An 18599-nucleotide genomic window follows, 5' to 3' on the forward strand; every position below is an offset into this window, starting at 1 on the left:
AGGGACTCGCAGGAGTCTCCTCCAGCACCACAATTCAAAGGCCTCAATTCTTCGGCACTCAGCCTTCCATATGGTCCAGCTTTCACAGCAACTGGGAAAACCATAGCCTTGACTATAAGCACTTCAGCTTTATGGGAGGAATCAATGTAGTTCCATGATGGTGAACCGATTTTGGGGGTCGTGCTCAGCACCATAGATAGCACCTATTAAGTTCCTATAGGGCTCCAAAGAAAAACAGCAATGGGCAAGGAGCCACATTGACATAAGAGTCAATAGCCTCCCCTGTGTTGATGTGTGGGACCATTAAAAATAAAAAGGAATTAAGTTTGCCATGGTTAACTTATCTCTGACTTGCTTTAAGGGTTCTGCACTAAGTATGACTAAATCTGCACCCAGTCCCTTAATGAATGAATAAATGAATGAAACAGGAAAAATGGCTCATTGATTATACCCAGGAAAATATTGTTTAGGTGTGATATCAATCAAAATCTAGCTGATTGGTATTCCCCCCTACCCTGGTATCAATATTTAAGGATATGGAGTTTTTGAATTAAAGTACCGCGGCCCAACTATTTGACAAATCTGGAAACTGTAACCATCAGTGAGGAATCAAAGCAGAGATTGGTAGACATGTTTGGTGTGCCACTGTCAGGGAGTCTCAGATCAGCAGCCATGACATGAATGCTCAGATCCGCAGGAGGACACCATTGCCTTGATCTTCAGCAGTATTATTGGTGAGGACAACCCAGGCAAAACCCTCTGCAGAGTACAAATCTGTTACTTTCCAGCAAAGCCCTTCTTACACTGTTCACCTGCGGTCGTACTGCCAAGAGGCATAGGTATCAAATAATTAATACCTTTGTTGGTTTCATTCAGTGCAACAGAATCTAGTTTACCAAGCCTTACTATTTCTGAATCAGTTAGTTGCTAATAGAAAAAAAACTGAAGAATAAAGTAGCACTTTGCCGGCATAAGAAAATAATAATTTGAAATTTCCTTTGAATGTATATTGAACAGTTCCAATCTGTGGGCATTGTATCCACATAAAAAGCAGACATATTAGGAAAGGGTAACTACCAATGATGAATCTAAAAATCAATTGCTAATGATTTATAAATTGAAATCAGATTAAATATAAAGGATTATGGTGAAGGGATCTTGGAATACGAACCATAGAGCAAGGATAGATCCCTAAGCAATATGTTCACCATTATTAATAAATGAGTGTTAAAAGTGTAAAGAAAATACAGCATATACAGCATTTATGGAAGGACTGCCAATATTACGTGTCCATATTGGCAGGAAGTAGTACCATAATACAAAACACAGAACTGGACTAAATCCTTTATTGATTCCATTCAATGTGATAATTCCTAGTTTATGAAGAATATTGTCTATGTTCCATACCATTAATTGCTGTTAATATAGTTTATGAAAGCAATTGGAAGACAAAACTCAGCTTCTACAATTATGGCATCTCTGCCAAAATGCTTACACATAGCTGATATGGACCAGTTAATGAAGGAAAGGGAGAGCTTACCAACCAGATACATCAGGGGAAAAATGGATGTCCCTTTGTTATGGGGATGTGTTCTGTGGCCATGCAAGATTATATTGTTTTCATTTGTTTAAACAAATATTTCTCCTTCTATTTTGGTATGTTACACATCTAGCCTATATAGGGTCTTGTATTTGACTTCAAAAGATTGAAATTAAATATAGGTAGGATTCAGCACAATTCTCTGCTTCATTTCTCCTTAAAAATAACAGTTCTGATTCATTTCTTTTTGTCAAAATAAAACAGAGTTATCATGGTTCCTCCTTCATGACTGAAAGCAACAGGCTTGTCTGGCTCCGGGGAAGTGCTTAAGAACCATCCCGGGAAAGCTATGGATTCAATACTGCAGGCCTCCTGGGTTTGTCCAGTCTTACTGAAGAAGGTGAAGTTCTTGTGTTCTTCGTTATTATAGTAGAGTGTCATAATATCTTTCTCCTAAAACAACACAAAGGTGGCGTTAAACATGGATTAAAATTGGAGGATTTTTATTTTCTAACGGCATCTGCATGATTACAGCCTCATCCGGGAGAATTCTGGAACACTTCATCAAAAATAACACAGGATGATATTTTAGAGAGCATGGCTCATGTGGAAGCAAGCCATGCCCCTGAATTCCACTTACCTGAAGAGAAAATGTGAGTGTCTTTGGTAAATACCACCTGTGGGTGCATGTTTGTTTATCCAGACCAAGAGAGAGTAATGAATAGATGCCCCTCCACAGCTTTCTTTGGGCTAAAGGGCATGGGAGAAGTGAGGCTGCGCCCCTGGTGCGAGAAGCATGGGCCTTGCTGCCTGGTGTCCTCTGCTCTCCAGCTAAGCCACTGAGTGGAAGATCCTCCTAGTGCTTCCACCAGGAATGGCTTCACTGTACACACACGGTATTTCCTTCTGGAGAACCCCCATGTTCACTGAAGGTATTTGCCTGCCCTGCACCTTCTCCCACTTCAGAGAGGTTGTGGGGCAGAGGAAGGTAAGGAACTCATTTGGTGTGGACAAGTGCAAAGCTGCCAACTCTCCCTCGGCTCCAGCTCCTTGTGATTTTCTGCCTGTGACTTGAGCTACGAGGATTCCTTTCCCTGCTTCCTCCCAAAGTCCCCAAGTAAAACCCAGGCCAAAGTTGTCCAACTGGTGATACAACCATCTCTAGGAAATGGAAAGATATTGAACCACAAATGGAACTTACCACTAACTGAAGCTTAGGCTGGCCTCCAGATTCCAGACACGATAAGACCTGCTTGCCACCATTGATGCCTATAAAGATAGGGTATGTATGTTCGTCTTTTTGCTTGATATTTCTGTTGGGAGTCACAGCTATGAGCTCCTCTGGAGATAACAGATAAGGAACAGAGTCAGTGGTATAAACAAGTGAGGAAATCATCCAGGAATCCTGACTAAGAAGCCAAACTGGATGGAAGTTTGTCAATAAAAGTCCTCTTAATTGTTTAAAGGTTTATTTTCTGCCCATTTTGTCTAGAAATTTAGGCTGAAATAATATTTGGAATAGTTTGTCTGATTTTTTTTTACTCTTTCAGAGTCTCATTAATCTAATTTGAACAGAGTCCATTATAGGGATTGAAAAATACATTGGTCAATCAATCTGAGCTCTTCTATATCTTTACTGTTAGATCAGTTTTTCAAGGAGTCCAGAAATCTGGTTTAGAAGCTTTATATACTTATCAAGCCATTATTCAAAATCTTAGATCAGTGTTGGTCAGCATTAAACAAATCAAACCTAATAGATCAACAAATAACAGAAGGTTTGATTAAGAACTGCCAGAAAAACATTAATAAACTATTTTCACAAAGTTCTCAGAAGCAAAGCCATTGTTTCCTCTGATTATTTAATAGTTCAGAGTCATTTCTAAACCAAAAGTGGAGATCTATGCCAAATCGTTGTGGCAACAGTTAGGCCTAGGTGGAAAAAAAGCATTTGGTGTTGGACCTTTGGGTTTGGATCAGCTTCTCCTGCTTCCATGTTTATGTCTTAACAGCTGTAGCAAATATTGTGCTGTTTCTTCTGTTTCAACCTGATGTATTCATAGAAACATAGAAACAGAGCGAGTCAGAAGGGGGTCTCCCGGGCCATCTAGCCTGACCTCTGGCACCAGCTGGCTCTGCTCACGACATGCCCACCATGTGCACATCCAGCCTATCCTTGAACACCCGCACCGATGGGGCCTCAACGACCTCTCGTGGAAGCCCATTCCACACCCTCGGTTGTGGAATGGGCTTCCATTCCACAGTCCACAGTCCATTCCACAGTCTCCAGTGGGGTTATAAAGGGGCCTAACATTACAAAAATGGCATTCCAATAAAACGCATGCACTGTTTCAACCTGTCCCAGTTGACAATAATATAGTCTTTTCAGATGAACTGCCCACTAGACAATAGATCTTTCAATCTAAGTAAACCATTTTTCAGAGGATAAGTCTACCCAGCTTGGCAGACAAGGTTTCTGAGCCACCCAGGCCCAAGAACTGTCGGAAATGGTAGACCTGATGCAACTTTTTTTTTCTTTTAAATTTTTATATTGTTATTGTTTATGTATGTTTTTGTGTAGTTTTGTGAGCCGCCCCGAGGCTTTGTTGCAATGGGGGCAGCATAGAAATGTTTTAAATAAATAAATAAATAAATAAATAAATAAATAAATAAATAAACTTATTGCCCAGTGGAAAAGTCAAAAAACAAAAATTCATGTGGTAGAAATAGAACCTTCTTAGTCACCTAACACCAGAAATTACAAACATTCATTCAGTCCCTGAAGTGGGTGGGAAGCTAAGAAGTGCAAAGTAGACATGTGAAGTGTTACCTTGTGAGTTGGAATTACGTGGGGCCGCTACCAAAATGTTATTCTGACAGAAAAGGAACTTCTGGTTAACATCCCAAATACTATAGAGCCAGGGTTCTTCTAAGCTCTCAATATGCGACTCAGAATGATCTAGAATGAAAGTAAATAAAACACATTTACACGTCATAGACAAGAAAAATGGATGGTATGATAAAGAAAAACTAAGCAACTTGTTCAGTGGTGAAGGAATTTCATCATATTGTACTATGTTGCAGTTGTAATCCAGTTTGCATGAATGGTGAGAATGATCCATCTTCCATGCATGACGTTTCTGATGTATGTTTAGAATGTCCCCACTCTTGAGATATCATGCCCACAATTAAGTCAATATGTTTTTGGTCTCATTTATTATTTCATTTATATCGCACTGTCTTTCTCTTGCAGCAGCGTAGTGAAGCAGGCCAGACTGAGAATCCATGACTCACACCAAGTCCCCCACTGAGCTTTATGGGGACTAAAACCCAGATCTCTCAAGTCCCTGTCAAGCACTGTAATGCCACATCTGCTACCTTCTTCACCCAGAATTACAACTAGAGGTAAATGAGGATGAGTGTTGTGCATTGGACATATCATTAGAAGGTGAGATTTGTTGAAGAAGACAATAATGCTAGGAAAAGTTACAAGCAGGAGAAGAAGGGAAGGCCAAACATGAGATGGATCCACCAAAGAAGATCCATGGACTAGAAACAAAGGCCTATGAGGACAGATTGAATGAACTGGGCATCTTTTGCCTTGAGAAGACTGAGAAGAGATATAATTTCCGGACTTTTAGAGCAGCAAAGTGATGACCTAGGGAGGTCTTAGCACTTCTCTAAACAAGACATTTATTGTGCTCTCATGATCATTCAGTCATGGAAGTTTGCAGAGCCTTTTCACAATGTTGTCCTCTTGTGTCTTTCAGACTTTTTGGTTTGTTTGGCTTTGGCCGGGCTGGGCCTGGCTTCTCCCTCCCTCCCTGCTTTTTTGGAGCACGGAAGTTTGGTATTAAATTTTAAACTGCAACATTTATGAACAAAGACTTGTGAGAAGTTGGAAGTCTGCTGTACCACAGCTCTATCACAGTTTCTTCTCTTGAATAACAGAATATATAGAAAAGCAAAGAAATACAAGTCCCTGAGGAAAAAACTGAAGAGTCATCTGAGTGAGATGGTGTAAATTGGTGACCTGCAGCAGCAGAAGCCTTCCAACTCTACTATACTATGATTCTATGGAGATATCTACACCATTTTTACACCTAAGCAAATAAGAATTTTTACCTTGCTTGCTAAAATGTTCGAACAGTTCTTTCATTTGCTGATCCACAGTCTTCTTGGGCATCTTCATCATTACACCTTCTCCCGCTCTCTCCATTTTTTTCAAGGATGGATTGAATTTTTGGGAACTGGTTGATTCTTCTGAAATCACAGCTGCTAAAAGAGGGAGAGATCATGGACAGTCAACGAGTGACAAGCAGACAACTGAGCATCCCAGCTTTCAAAACCCAGATGGCCACAGCACATCCGTGAATTGTCTCATGTACTATATTGCAGGCTCTGCATAAGCAACTTAAATGGAGCAATTATTGCGCATTCATGATCCCCTAAGGAAGTTTGTGCATCCTTGGTGATGTCATCATCCTTCAAGGCCTCTCCCACATTTTCCACACACCTGTTTGACTTTTGTTCTGCACTTCTCCTCCTCCTCTCTTTTCATATCCCTTGCCTGCCAACGAGAAACCATTCCCTCTCCATTCACATCTTTCCCCACATCTGTAAACGTATCTGCCATGTAGATGAACAAGCAAGCATGGCAAATTACAAATGTTATCTGCAACAAGTACTTTAACTGGTAACAAACCAGCATCTTTTTCCTGAGTTTCTACAGCAAGTGTATGAAAGAGCTTCTAGAGCATTTTCAAAAAGATTTTCTGGGGTGGGTTTGTTTGTTCATTTTAAAAGAGAGTTTATTGAGAGTTCATTGACTTACAAAGAAAATGTCATCATTATGAGCACAGGCATAACCAAAGTCATATTCATAATCAAGTCGTATTTAGCCAACTTGTATTATGCTAATCAAATATTCATTTAATTACAGAAGTGAAGAAAATCTAGACTCTGTTTTTCCATGTAAAATCCAAGTTGTATTGTGTCATAAGCATCCTTTGGGGGTGAGGGAGGCATTGAGCTAAGAAATCAGTCCAATAAACAGTGGAAAAACACAAGAAAGATCAGAAGCTGCAGGGACCAGAGTCAGTCGTGGCTCGGTTGTGATGCTGAGAATGTTTGCCACAATCACCTGCTGCTCTTTTGTGACTCCCTGAACTTCAGCCCTCACTGCACCGCTGAAGAAAGCACGAGGAAAACAGGGAGAGGAGTAAGCTGAGAAGACAGTACCTGTTCCCGTGAGAAGTCCTGAGCTCTAAGCTGAAGTGCCTCTCTTTGTTCTCCTCTGAGAGTTGCATGACGTTTTCTAGTTATTGATGACACATGTGATTAGCATGCTTTATGAATATGAACCACGTGGCAGAACTCTGATCTAGAAACTACTAGCTGCTACAAATGAAAGGGTGATTTCAGGCAGCGCAAGCTTTTACAGGCATCATCAGTCAGTTCCACAGGGCTGTTGAGAAAATGCCTGGCTGGCTTTCCCATCACTGTCAGTGATGTTCATGAATAGAAAGTAATGAAGTCACACAACTATTTTATTTTTAAAACATGTTGCATTTGGGTTGGGAAGAAAATGGATCTTCCCACAATGCTTCCTTCAGTCCATGAGCCGCTTAGTTTCAGACAGCAAGAGCAAGTATCCTTCACATTTGTAGCGGTGCAAGACCCCACTAAGAAGTCACCACTGAATGTTCTTGTCGATTGGACTTTGCTAATCAGCCTCCGATTTCACGTCATCTAAAATCCATCCCCATTTTGCTTTCACTCACAGGATGGGTTCAGACAGCACAACGAACTACAGTGGCTTTTTACTATTGCTGGTCTGTTGCCTTGTCCAAACCCATTTGTGGTATTTCATCATGCTACAACTGGTCTTTAGAAACCCCAGTAAGAAACATTGATTTGCCCTGTGGTTTCTCCACACCATGAGGTCTGCTTGTATTGTGCAAACCCAGGACTGTCATTTGCACGGCCCTGACATTCCTCTATCGCAAAGTCACCTGAAAAGAGCATTCATTCCAGGAGCTGCTCCAGCCATCCAGTAGGGATGATGGAAACCGTAATGATGTAGAAACCACTTGGTTAGTGTTAGTGTCCAGAGCTGGCTCTCCCCTTATTCATTTCACACTTTTAAAACAGCAGACAATCTCTTTGTGAAATAGACAACGAGCAAGTCACGGCCACTGAATATGATTTTGTAAGCATAAACAGTGAATTGTTGAGCCCAAACTAGAAATTACTTCAGAAAACCCACCATTTATGTAATGCTGAGTTCCACCCCTCTGGGTAGGTCCTTCTGGAGAAGGGCTAACCCCCTGGATCTATGCAGGCCCTCTGACTGGGTAGTAGTTCCATCCTGATGCCATGTCGTGCGAACAGAGGCCAGGCTCAGCTCCTTCCTCGCTTCTGTTCTCTCCCTCCCCTCCCAACCTTGACTGTTCCCATGGTCTGCCTGAGTGCTTAGGGGCAATGACCTCGAGACCACCACACCCTCCTCTGCCCCCTCAATTCCCACACTCCCCACTTCGCAGCCATTATCACCCTCATCCAAAGAGTCCGTATAAACCTAACCTAGAAAACACACCAACCATAACTGCCTAGTTCATTCCCAAGAGTTGGGGGGCTCATGCTAGAAAAAAGAGCAAATCACAGTACCCACACAGGGTTGTGGTGTTGTATGAACCCAGGCACATTATTGTTGTTTTCACACATCACTCCTGTCATTTCCTGCTATCAGCCTGGCAGCCAACCTACAAGGATGTTGTAGCCCATTAACAGATGGCAGCAGTTTTGGTGTCCGTCTTCTCATGCTCAAGTCATTGAACGCTGCATATTCAAAAGTCAGAATTAATTATGACTACATCATAAGCTTTTCCTGGTAATGTCAGCCAAGGCTCCACCTGGAATGTATGGAATGATTAATTGAAAACCTCACCCTGCCTCTGATTGCTCTTAAGGCCCTTCCTTTCATTGCTTCTCAGAACTCTCCAACTCCCAAACAATACTTAATGGTGTGCCACGGATCACAGCCAAGCTGGGGCGCTGCACCTTGACTTTAATGTGATGTTAAGGAACGCTCAGGAGCACTGCATGTGTTGTGGTGTGTTTCAGGGCCAATCTTTAGGTTTGTGTGGTTTTGAATGGAATAAGGCTACTTGCTAAAATGCGGACTGTGCCATCGAACAGGACTGAGCATTCGCCCTTAATTCATGACTTATTTAGGTGTGAGGCTATGACACCCATGTACATGAGTCAATTTCTTTGTTTCTTTAAAGTTCTTATATCTCACTTATATTTTCTCCTTAACCTCAGACCTGCTGCAGATGGCGTATATGGGTACAAAACCTATTTTTATTCGTTTGCAACTGATATATCCTGCCCACACTCCAAAAGGAGCTTAGAGCAAATTACTATATTAATAAAACAGAAAAACAATGAAATCCTATTAGTGTAATAAAACAATTTAAAATACAGCATTACTAATCTAACTTAAAAACACAAAACCAACATGTACTTGAGGAGAATGGTTCACATAACATGTACATCAGAGGTTGGCTATGTGTGGCCTGCCAGAAGTTTGACCTATAACTCCCATCATCCCCTGGTCAGCATAGCCAGTAATGAAGGAGAAATCTTTCCCTTTAATTTGACTCCTATCAGCCCCCAGTTGGCATGGCCCAGTGTTCAGGAATGCTTTGGTCCAAAACATATGAAGGGCACCAGTTCCACTGACCTCAGACCCTTTTTGCTAACATTATTTTCATTAATGTTCGTGTTTCCATGTGCAAATTCTCAAATGTATATATTCGTCCTCACTTTTTTTTTAATTGGTGAATGCCACTGCAAAGTCAGAGAGGTACACATTTTGAAAGAGGGCTGAGTTTCAGATGGCAGATGGATTCAAAAGTGTGGAATGTGGTAAAGTCACATTACTCTGTTGACCAGATTGATGATTGGAGGCTATCTTTGGTTGGGGGCCACCATCACCACCTCCTTCCAAGCAGATCAAGACCAGAGGCTTCTAAATGCAGTCTTTATTGTGTTAAAGCTAGCCAGCTACATTGGCTTTGTGATGCAAAAGCTACTGCAGGAGTCATTAACAAGAACACCAGGGAAGTTAAAGAACCAGCTGTTAAAGAAGTTAAATCCCTCTCACCCTTTCCCAACCAAATGGCGTTAGTGCCACTTGCAGAGTAGTTTCTGCTACCAGTGGGCCAAACAGCAGAAATGTTGGTTGTTACTCGGTTAGTCTCTCCAAGATCGCAACTCAGTCTTGGAGGGGAAGAGCAGGGATTTGCTGAAGGCATGGAGAGGGGAGAAAGCAGGGCCCAATGGCTTATACCATACCAAATGGCCCCCTTCCCTCCCATTCCACAGCATGTCATTTAAAGATCTGAAATCAGCCATGGAATAAAATGCAGGATGGGAGATACGGCTCCTGCTACTTGTGGGCCAGACGGTGGGAACACTGGCTGCTACCCCATTTGTCTGCTCTTTTGATTAGACATCAGGCTATGGGGCTGCTCATGTTATATCCATTCCCCACTGGCTCTGCCTATTCAGGACTGCTTCTTCCCCCAGAACCAGAGGTGATCCAGTTCCCACAGGTCTCTTCATTCTTCACTGGGTCTGCTGCTCTTGGCATTTCAGCTAAGAATTCTGACTCAGCCTTTCTGGAATTTTGAAAATTCTGAAAACTGGAATTTTGCGGGTTAGCTACTAGCATGTTGTCCACAAGATAGAAGAACTTCTGACTAGTATCCCAAATTCTGTACAATCGAGGTTTCTCTTCACGCAGTTTCCTAACTAAGTGTAGAGGAATACAGATAATGCATACATCTCATAAACACACATCTCTATCTCTCAGTCCATCCATCCACATGTACAAGCAATGAACATGGTCTAAAAAAGGAATGACGAAAGATAGCTAGAGTGCCACATCTTTTTATACGATCAGTATCTCACTGAGGGCTGAGTCAGGGCTGACTCCTGGTTTTTGAGGGTCTTTGGGCAAGACCAGAGCCTGCCAAGACCAGAGGCAGCTTCAGGGCTCCCTCTGCTGGCCAAGGCCTGCAGAGCAGCTCTGGTGGTTGTAGGAGCCTGACCTCAGCCCACTGCAGCTGCCAGGGCTCCCATGAGTTGCACCTGGGGAGGAGCTACATAAGAACAGCTCTTCCCCTCAGAAGCTGCCTGGCAACGAAAGTCTTCTGCTGTTACTGAAGTCCTTCCTGGTCTGTTAGACCTGCAACTCTGCTCCAGTGTCCCACCTGCCTGTGTCCTGCCTGCATCCTGCCTGCATTCCTGTGTGCACCTGTTCTCTCCCTGACTGGTCTGCCTTCCTCAGTTCTCCAGGCCTTGGCTCACTTTGGACTACGCTACCCATCTCTATGGACTTGCCTGGTACATTGACCTCGAGCTTGACGTTTGACTGTGTACTGGACTTACTCTTGCCGTGCCCCGTCCGCCTGGGTCCGGGCGCTTTCACCCTGTTAGTCAGCCACCCTCGCCCTGGCCGCTGACGGTTTGCCGAGGCCGCCGCAGGGCACCCTGACCCAGGCCACCATGAGCCACGATATTAGCATGTGCCTCAAGCCCTGCAGGCCCAGGTACGGACGCGTTGCCGTGCTCCTTCTCATTGCGACCAGCACCCTGGATGTCGCTCCTGTTCATGGACTCTGTTCTTGACCCTGCTGCTCCTCTTGGATCTTGCCTGTTTTCCTGGGCCCTGCTTACTCCAGCCTTGAACCAGCGCTGCTCCGGTCTCGTTCCAGCTGGCCAACTGCACTTACCCTTGATCTTGACCTTGCACCTCACCTCTGGTCTTACAGGTAAGATGCAGCCCAAGGGGCTTCTCCCACCCAGCACGCAGCCTCCATTCACCAGCAGGCACTTCCGCCACACTGGCAATGAACGCTTTAGAAAAGGCTTTCTTTTGCATGTTGAGAAGCATTTCAAACATTTTGCTATATGGGCGGGGCACAGTCAGGGCGGAAAAGGTTATTTATTATTTTATTTATTTATTTAGGGAATTTCTACGCCGCCCCGTTCGCCGAAGCCTCGGGGCGGCTCACAACCACCCACCCAATTTGCGTGGGTGGGTGGTTAACCCCCACCCACACAAAGGCTCACAATCTTCATCCGCAAATAGGTTTAAGGAATGCTTCCACTGGTGGTAATTGTTGAAACCTACCCAGAGAGTTCCAGCTGTTGGGTGACACAGCAATCATCAGCATTTATTCAGAAGTATGACAGAGGAACAGGGTGGGGATGGAGTAGAAATGGAAAGGGAAGGGTAGGGTGGAGGAAGACAGAAAAGACTGGGCATGTGATGGTGGGGAGGGCAGGAAATCTTTGGAACTGACCACCATTGACATAGAACCCCCAAAAGCTTTCCCGTGAGGGAACATGGAGCAAAGGCCCAGACGGCTTTCTCCTGCATATCGTAGGACTTGCAGTAACATATACCAGATGTTATTTTATTAGCCTGACTCCATGCCTCGTCCCTTGTTGTTTTTATTTACCTCTGGCTTTGCCAACTCATTCTACTGCCAAGTTTGTTTTCACGGGGCCCCACCCAGGCCCCAGGTGTTCTGCCCTGGCCCTTGGGGTGAAATCAGCCATGACCAAACCGTTGATGTGGCTGACAATGAAATAGTCATCTTTAACTGGTTTCCCCAGCAATTCCAGCAAGAGGCTAGTTAACTCCCTTTTCTTGTGCAGCTATCATTTTCCTGCCTGCCACTGTTGCTTCTTTGTATTACATTCATTCAAGAAGAAATTCCTGCTAGATTCATGTTCACTCAAAAAGTAGTTCCCAGGAGTTAGAGGGGTGTGATGGTGAGAATGCTCGACTGGGGGCTTGGGAGATCCAGGTTGTAATCCCCATTCAGCCATGAAGCACCTGGGATGACTTTGGGCTGGTCACTCACTCTCAGCCTAACTTACAGGGTTGTTGCTATGAGGATAAAATGGAGAAAACCAGAACTGTGTAAACTGCCTTGGGTTCTTCACCAGAGGGAACAAATGCAATGTCATAATAATAAATTCAATGGGACATACTCCTGTGCCAGGCAAGGGTAGCGAGGATTTTGGCTTTCAGCTTACAAGGTGGCATGTATTCTTGCTACCTTCCCTTATTCAGATATGAAGCTGTAACTGGTTTAATGCAAAATCAGGATGCAGAGAAGAGCAAAGAAGTCTTGAAATGGGACAATAGCAGCCGATGACTCAAACCTCCACCTAACAACTACGCTAAGAAATAACAGTTTCTTTGAGCTGAATGCGTTCATTTGACATCAAATATAGTGCGCACACATTTACAGATATTAATTGCAGCAGTGCCCAGGTTGGTTTTGATTGTTTTTTAGACATTACATTTTTGCTTAAGTTTCAGGCAAAGAGCATGGCAATGGACAGATGTAATTCCTACCCACTGGGACACTTTTCTCCACAAGCAGGCAAAGCACAGCTCTGTTCTGAGTATGACTCAGGAGTAAGCCCCAGGCAACAGATCCCCTGCCTGCAAAGGAGCAATTCAATCCTGTGCAGAGCATTTAAACTCGAATTACCCTTAAAGGCCAAGGTATTGCCTATCACTCATGGAGATAACAGCAGAAGTTTGGGGGCCAGGTGGGTCCACATGCAACGCACTGGGGAAAGAATCCCTATTACTAATTTGAGTGTTTCAGTATATGTGCATGGTTCAGGGACATTTCCAGGGCAGCAAAAGGAAAAGGAAGCAATGGGGTTTCACCTTCATCTGGAGCATGTTCTTTGAATAAATCTTCCATTTCGTCTTCTAGAGTCATCCCGTGGTGCTTATTCTCCTGGGATTCTGCATCTATGATCTCTCTCTCTTTTCCTGGGTTTGGTTGCACTTCAGGGTCCTGCATAGCTCTTCTGCAGTGCCAGGCTATGATTCCTGATAGGCAGAAAACAGAAACCATCCAAAACAAGTGAGGCCCTTGAGGAGCCAAGTCCATACATTGTTTATGCATGGAAGACTCTGATGCGTGTACTAAACAGGCATTGATCCATGTGAATCCAGTGAAAGGAAACATTGCTTGCAAGAACTTCTGCCCCTCTTGAGTAGTACTTAGAGTGTCACCAGACTCTCTCACATGGACTAAAATTTCTTCTCCTTCTAGAATCTTTCCAGGGAGTATCTGTCCAATCCCCATTCGTATAACACATTTAAATAACTCCACACTCTGTCCCTCCATACTCATTTCATGTTGGGTCCTAACCAAACTGCCCATAGCTTTAATTCCAGCAAGAAATTCAACATGTGCGCTTTCCCGCGCCACCACTGCTGATTTGGCCAGCATTTTCCATTCCCTGAATCACACTGAAATGCTCTGAAATGGTAGTTCTGTATTTTTGACCTGCGAAAACGAATAATCTCTCTCTACTTCTGGTAGCACACACATGCTGGTGCCAAACTCAAAAGGCCAAAATGGAAAGGGCCAGGAATCACTGGTCCATTAGTATACGCATCAGAACCTCGAATGCAAAGCAATTAATGGATGCACACGTGGCTTATGGTTTCAGCTTCTGAAAAATAGAACCATATGATAAAATTAGAACAAGAATATATAGAACATCAGAACAGGATTTTTAAAAATATTTGACCTATTCTTCTTACTTAAAATAACAGGAAAACATGACTAGTCTGGCTCCCGGATAACACACAATGGGAAAATTGGTCAGGGAAGCTCAGAAATAGCGTGGCCCAGGACGCAGCTATCTAGCATAAGGAAAGGGCAGATGGAATACGGTACCTATGCTGATGCGAGGAAGTCCTGGGCCTCGAGCGCAAAGTTTCCTCTCCATGCTGAGTTTTACACAACATTTAATAGGTAGCTAGTGACACTCAAGGGTGTGATGGATGTGTCCTAATCTCAGGATCAAGCACACACCTAAACAGGGTGCAGAAATGCTGATTACAGAAACTGCAACCTGCATTAGTGACAGACTAATCTAAGGCAGCCTAAGCTGTCATCGCAGGCCTGCTGAAGAAATGCCTAACTGGTCTTTCCCGCTCATATGCAAACGATGTCCCTTTTCCTGCCCCTGTGTTAGCAGCTGCCAAGTCCAGGCAACAGGATCTTTAAAGAGAAAAAATGGTTCAGTCCAGGAATCAGGCCATACTCGTTTGTGCCATGCATCCAGACCAGGCAGGGAGGTCCAAAAGAGCGAGCCAGAGAAATAACAAAAGGTCAAAGAATTCAAGGCAAGCAATTAGCCCGAAATTCTGCTTTCTCCAACGGAGAGCAGGCTCCAGCAGGGCTAAGGTATAGCCAGCTGTAAATCCACCCAGTTGGCTAAGAAGGCCTGTTGCTTTTAAGGGATGCCTCCCACTCTGCCTTCTGCCTGGATTTCTGATGCTTGTGCTTGATCCTCTGACTAAGGGCAAACTCCCTCAAGCTGTGCCTCCAGCCCTTGAAGTCCAGGAACTGCCCAGAAGGTCCAGGCCGCTCTTTGAATGGAAGGCTGTCCGCCGCAGCCTTAGCTTCCCTATTTGGCTCTGGCTAGCAATGTCCAAGCAATTGCTTGGAGGTGGGAATCTGTCATATTCCCTGGACTTTGTGCTGCTGCACCTGAAGTGGAAGAAGGTTGCTCTTGTGGGGCATGCCAGGGATGGAGTCCTGCATTGCCGCTGCCCAAGCAGAATCTCTCTTCCACCCCATGTGCTGTATCTGCATGGGGGAAGGTTACTGGTTGCCCGCACTTGTGCCATGAGCATGTGTGGATTTCCTTTCAGCTTGGCTCACTTTCTAAGACTGGGTTGAGCACAAGAGGAAGTCTGTGAATGTTAGATGGACAGATTCTGGAGAGTTTTGTAATACACGGGGCTTCCTGTGCTGACTCTCCCCTCCTCTTCTTCTTCTTCCTCTGATGCTTCCTTCTCTAGGTTCAGGGAGAGAAAAGCACCTCTAAGCATAGATGAATTCACACAATTGTTGGGAATTTTTGAAGAAAAAATGTTTTTTTTATTAAATTTTTAAACTAACACTAAAAACATCAAACATCACATACATCGGATTTATTGGGTCAACCCCCTACTACGTATTTTTTAAAACATTCTAAAGTCAAATTCATATCTATAATTTGAAAACATTTCTAAGTTTACGCCAAGTCCCGTTTCTCCAGCCAGTTATAGAAAGAATCCCAAGTTCGATAGAAGTCAGTGTCCTCTTTCTGCTTCAATGATAAAGTCAATCTATCCATTTCTGTGCAGTCCAAGATCTTTCTTACAATCAATCCATTGGTGGGCAGCTCCTCACTTTTCCAATATTGAGCAAATGCAATCCTCGCTGCTGTGATTAGGTGCAAGAAAAAATGTTGAATCTTAATTGGAGAGGTAGATTTTTCTACAACATTAATTGCATGAATGGGTTGCAGACGGGATGCACAACTGATCTTCACCTTTGCACTGGTACAAAATTTCATCAGGAAGACTTATCAGCAGAGTGTTTGCATTGATTGGACTTCATCAGCTCACCTAAACACAACCGTTTTCTTATCCCTATTACAGATTTGAAACCCCCCCCCCGCCCCCAGCCTTTGAACATTCACTGCTAGCATCCTGCATGGGTGGGTTGCGGATGGTGCAGAGAGCAACAGTTTGGGTGGTACAGAATTCTTCCAGTCCTCAGAATTGAAATAAGAGATAGCATCCTGAATGTTCTTCCTGGAAAATGTCAATTCAGTTTCCCATCAGGAATGATTCATCATCAATCTCTCCCTAAACATCCCCAGGTCTCCTCCGATTGCATCACCCTGCAGTAATGCCATGAAGCCAGCTCACATGGGGTGGAAACGCTAGCAAGGATGATGACAGCATTTGCCAGTTCCACCCTTCTGGACTTTCCTGTTCCTGCTGAGCTTACCTGTAATTCTTACAGGAGCTGGTTGCAAATGAATTTTCCCAGAAATAATGTTCAGTGCCAAGTATTTTGGTGCCTGGTGCCTGGTTCTGGAATGGGAAGTTATGACCCATTACTAGGAGTCTTTGTTTAAGGCATTTCTATACTGTTCGATTAGCACAACACTCTTGGAACAGTGTACAGAAATTAATTAAAATATACCAAATTACAATCAATCTAAAAACAGATTTTAAACAGACTAATAAAACATCCAGTTGGCGTATAAGAGGTCCAACAGCCTGTCCCTCTCAAATTTCTATGATTCTGGAGCTCTTAATTAAGCTAATCAAAAGAAAAAGATAGGAAAATAGGTTGATGAAAGGAACACGCTTGCAAACCTGCAGGAGAGAAAACAATATTACTAAAAGCAAAATCTCTGGAATAGGTATCGGAAACAAGGTTTCACTGAAATGCAGTTTGTCTGATTGATAATTGCTTCCAGAATTAGCATTTATTAAGTATTACATTTATATCCTGCCTTTTCCTTCTTGCAAGGAAACAAGTCAGTTTACGTGGTCTTCCTGGTGTCTTGGAATTTTGTGGAGCTGCTAGCAGGGTGTTATGCCTCCAAAAGAGGAAATCCTGGTTAGTGTCCCAAACATTACAGAGCCAGGGTCTTTCTGGCAATACAATGGTAGGGTGTCTAGGAGGCATCCATAAACATACGCCGTACGCACATCTATAGGTAAGGGAAAGGGACAGAATGATAAAAAACAAGAAATTTTGTTGAAATTTCATCACATTGTACTTCTGTGTTACAGTGAAAACCCAGTTTGCACAAAATAGGGAACATTCTGCTTGGCATGATATATTTCCCATGGTGGCATAATTTATTAAGCTTCTGATCTAATTTTAGAATATTCTCCATCCTTAAGGCAGTGCACATACCATTGCGCTCCTAGTTTCCATTTTTATTTATCCACGTATTTCCCAACTTCTCCTTCTCCAAGATGGTTTATATGTTCCTCTTCCTTTCCATTTTAATGCTCCCAAGACACATGTCAGTTAGGCTAAGCTAAGAGTTTCTGACCGGCCTAAAGTCACCCAGTGGCAACCAGAAGTCCCAGTTCAGCACTAGCCAGATGGACCGTCAGCCCCTCGCCATGTGGACCCTCAAGACACAGGCTGCCAAGGGCTGACCTGGCGGAGCATCTTGAGAGCAAGGGGAGAGCTTGCGGCAGATGTTGCCGCTTGTGGGTGGCCACTCCAAGGCCATCCATCCCTCACTGCAGCCTGTTTCCCCAGAGACCTCCTGCCCTGTGGGGCAGCCAAAGGCCACCACCACCCATTGGTCCCCGTTTGGTAGCTGCTTGGGCCTGAGAGTCTGGCTGTTGGCCAGTTGTGTGAGTATTTGTAGCTGTAGGCTGAGGGATGATAATGAGTTGGTTTACTTTTGATTGCTCTATATTGCTGCTATTGTGTTCGAAACTTTATAAATTCTGTAGACTATTGTGTCTATTGTCTCATGTAGATGATTTGATTTTGTGTTATTTTTAATTTTTTTGTTTGATTTTTTAAATGTTTTATATTGTATTCTAATATAGCGTGCATTTTATTTGTTGGAAACCACTGTGAAAGCCTTTTTACAGCTAAGTGTTGGTAAAGAAATTTAAGTGATGGTAATAATAGCAGCATTCCAACTGCTGCATCAGAATTGGTACACTGATATTCCACAACTCACTCATCTTTTATTGTGGTTATGAAGTAGCTTTATTTTTCCTTAATTGCTAGCACCTAAGACAGTAATTTTTAAAGGATTTAGAAGGGGGCACCGTGGCTCATTCGTTCACCATTATGGCAGGTCCTTACAAGCTTGTCGTGCATTTATAATTCTCGCGACCTTTCCCAGTGCAGCTTCTGAGTTATTTTTTCCTACCAGAGAAAGTCCAATCATTTTGAGAGTAACAGAAGAGTGACTAAGACTTCACTGGCATAGATTAGTTTTGAGGTACTCTGCAACCTTTTTTAAAGAAATGTGGGTAGGTGAATGTATCACGGGAATATTTGATTATGCATTTATTTTTTTAATCAATCTTCCTCAAACTAGAGGGCACTTTTGAGAGGAATAAATTACTAGTAAAATAGCTATTTGCATGAAAATGTGATAGAATATTATATCC

At 43.3% G+C, this 18599-nt stretch overlaps 1 protein-coding gene across 1 annotated transcript; it reads right to left on the reverse strand.

Annotated features, from left to right (window-relative positions):
- Positions 1 to 1404: 1404 nt before the first annotated feature.
- LOC123027047 (interleukin-36 alpha-like) lies at positions 1405 to 5729 on the reverse strand. Its single transcript, XM_044437389.1, has 4 exons — positions 5663 to 5729; positions 4368 to 4496; positions 2742 to 2881; positions 1405 to 1993 (listed from the first exon to the last, which is right to left on the reverse strand). Exons 1-4 carry the CDS (start codon positions 5727 to 5729, stop codon positions 1778 to 1780), a joined length of 552 nt encoding a protein of 183 aa, XP_044293324.1. The 3' UTR covers positions 1405 to 1777.
- Positions 5730 to 18599: the final 12870 nt, after the last annotated feature.

The sequence above is a fragment of the Varanus komodoensis genome, unplaced genomic scaffold (assembly GCF_004798865.1).
Source record: "Varanus komodoensis strain SLA01 unplaced genomic scaffold, ASM479886v1 scaffold30, whole genome shotgun sequence".
In the NCBI taxonomy this organism is placed as follows: domain Eukaryota; kingdom Metazoa; phylum Chordata; class Lepidosauria; order Squamata; family Varanidae; genus Varanus; species Varanus komodoensis.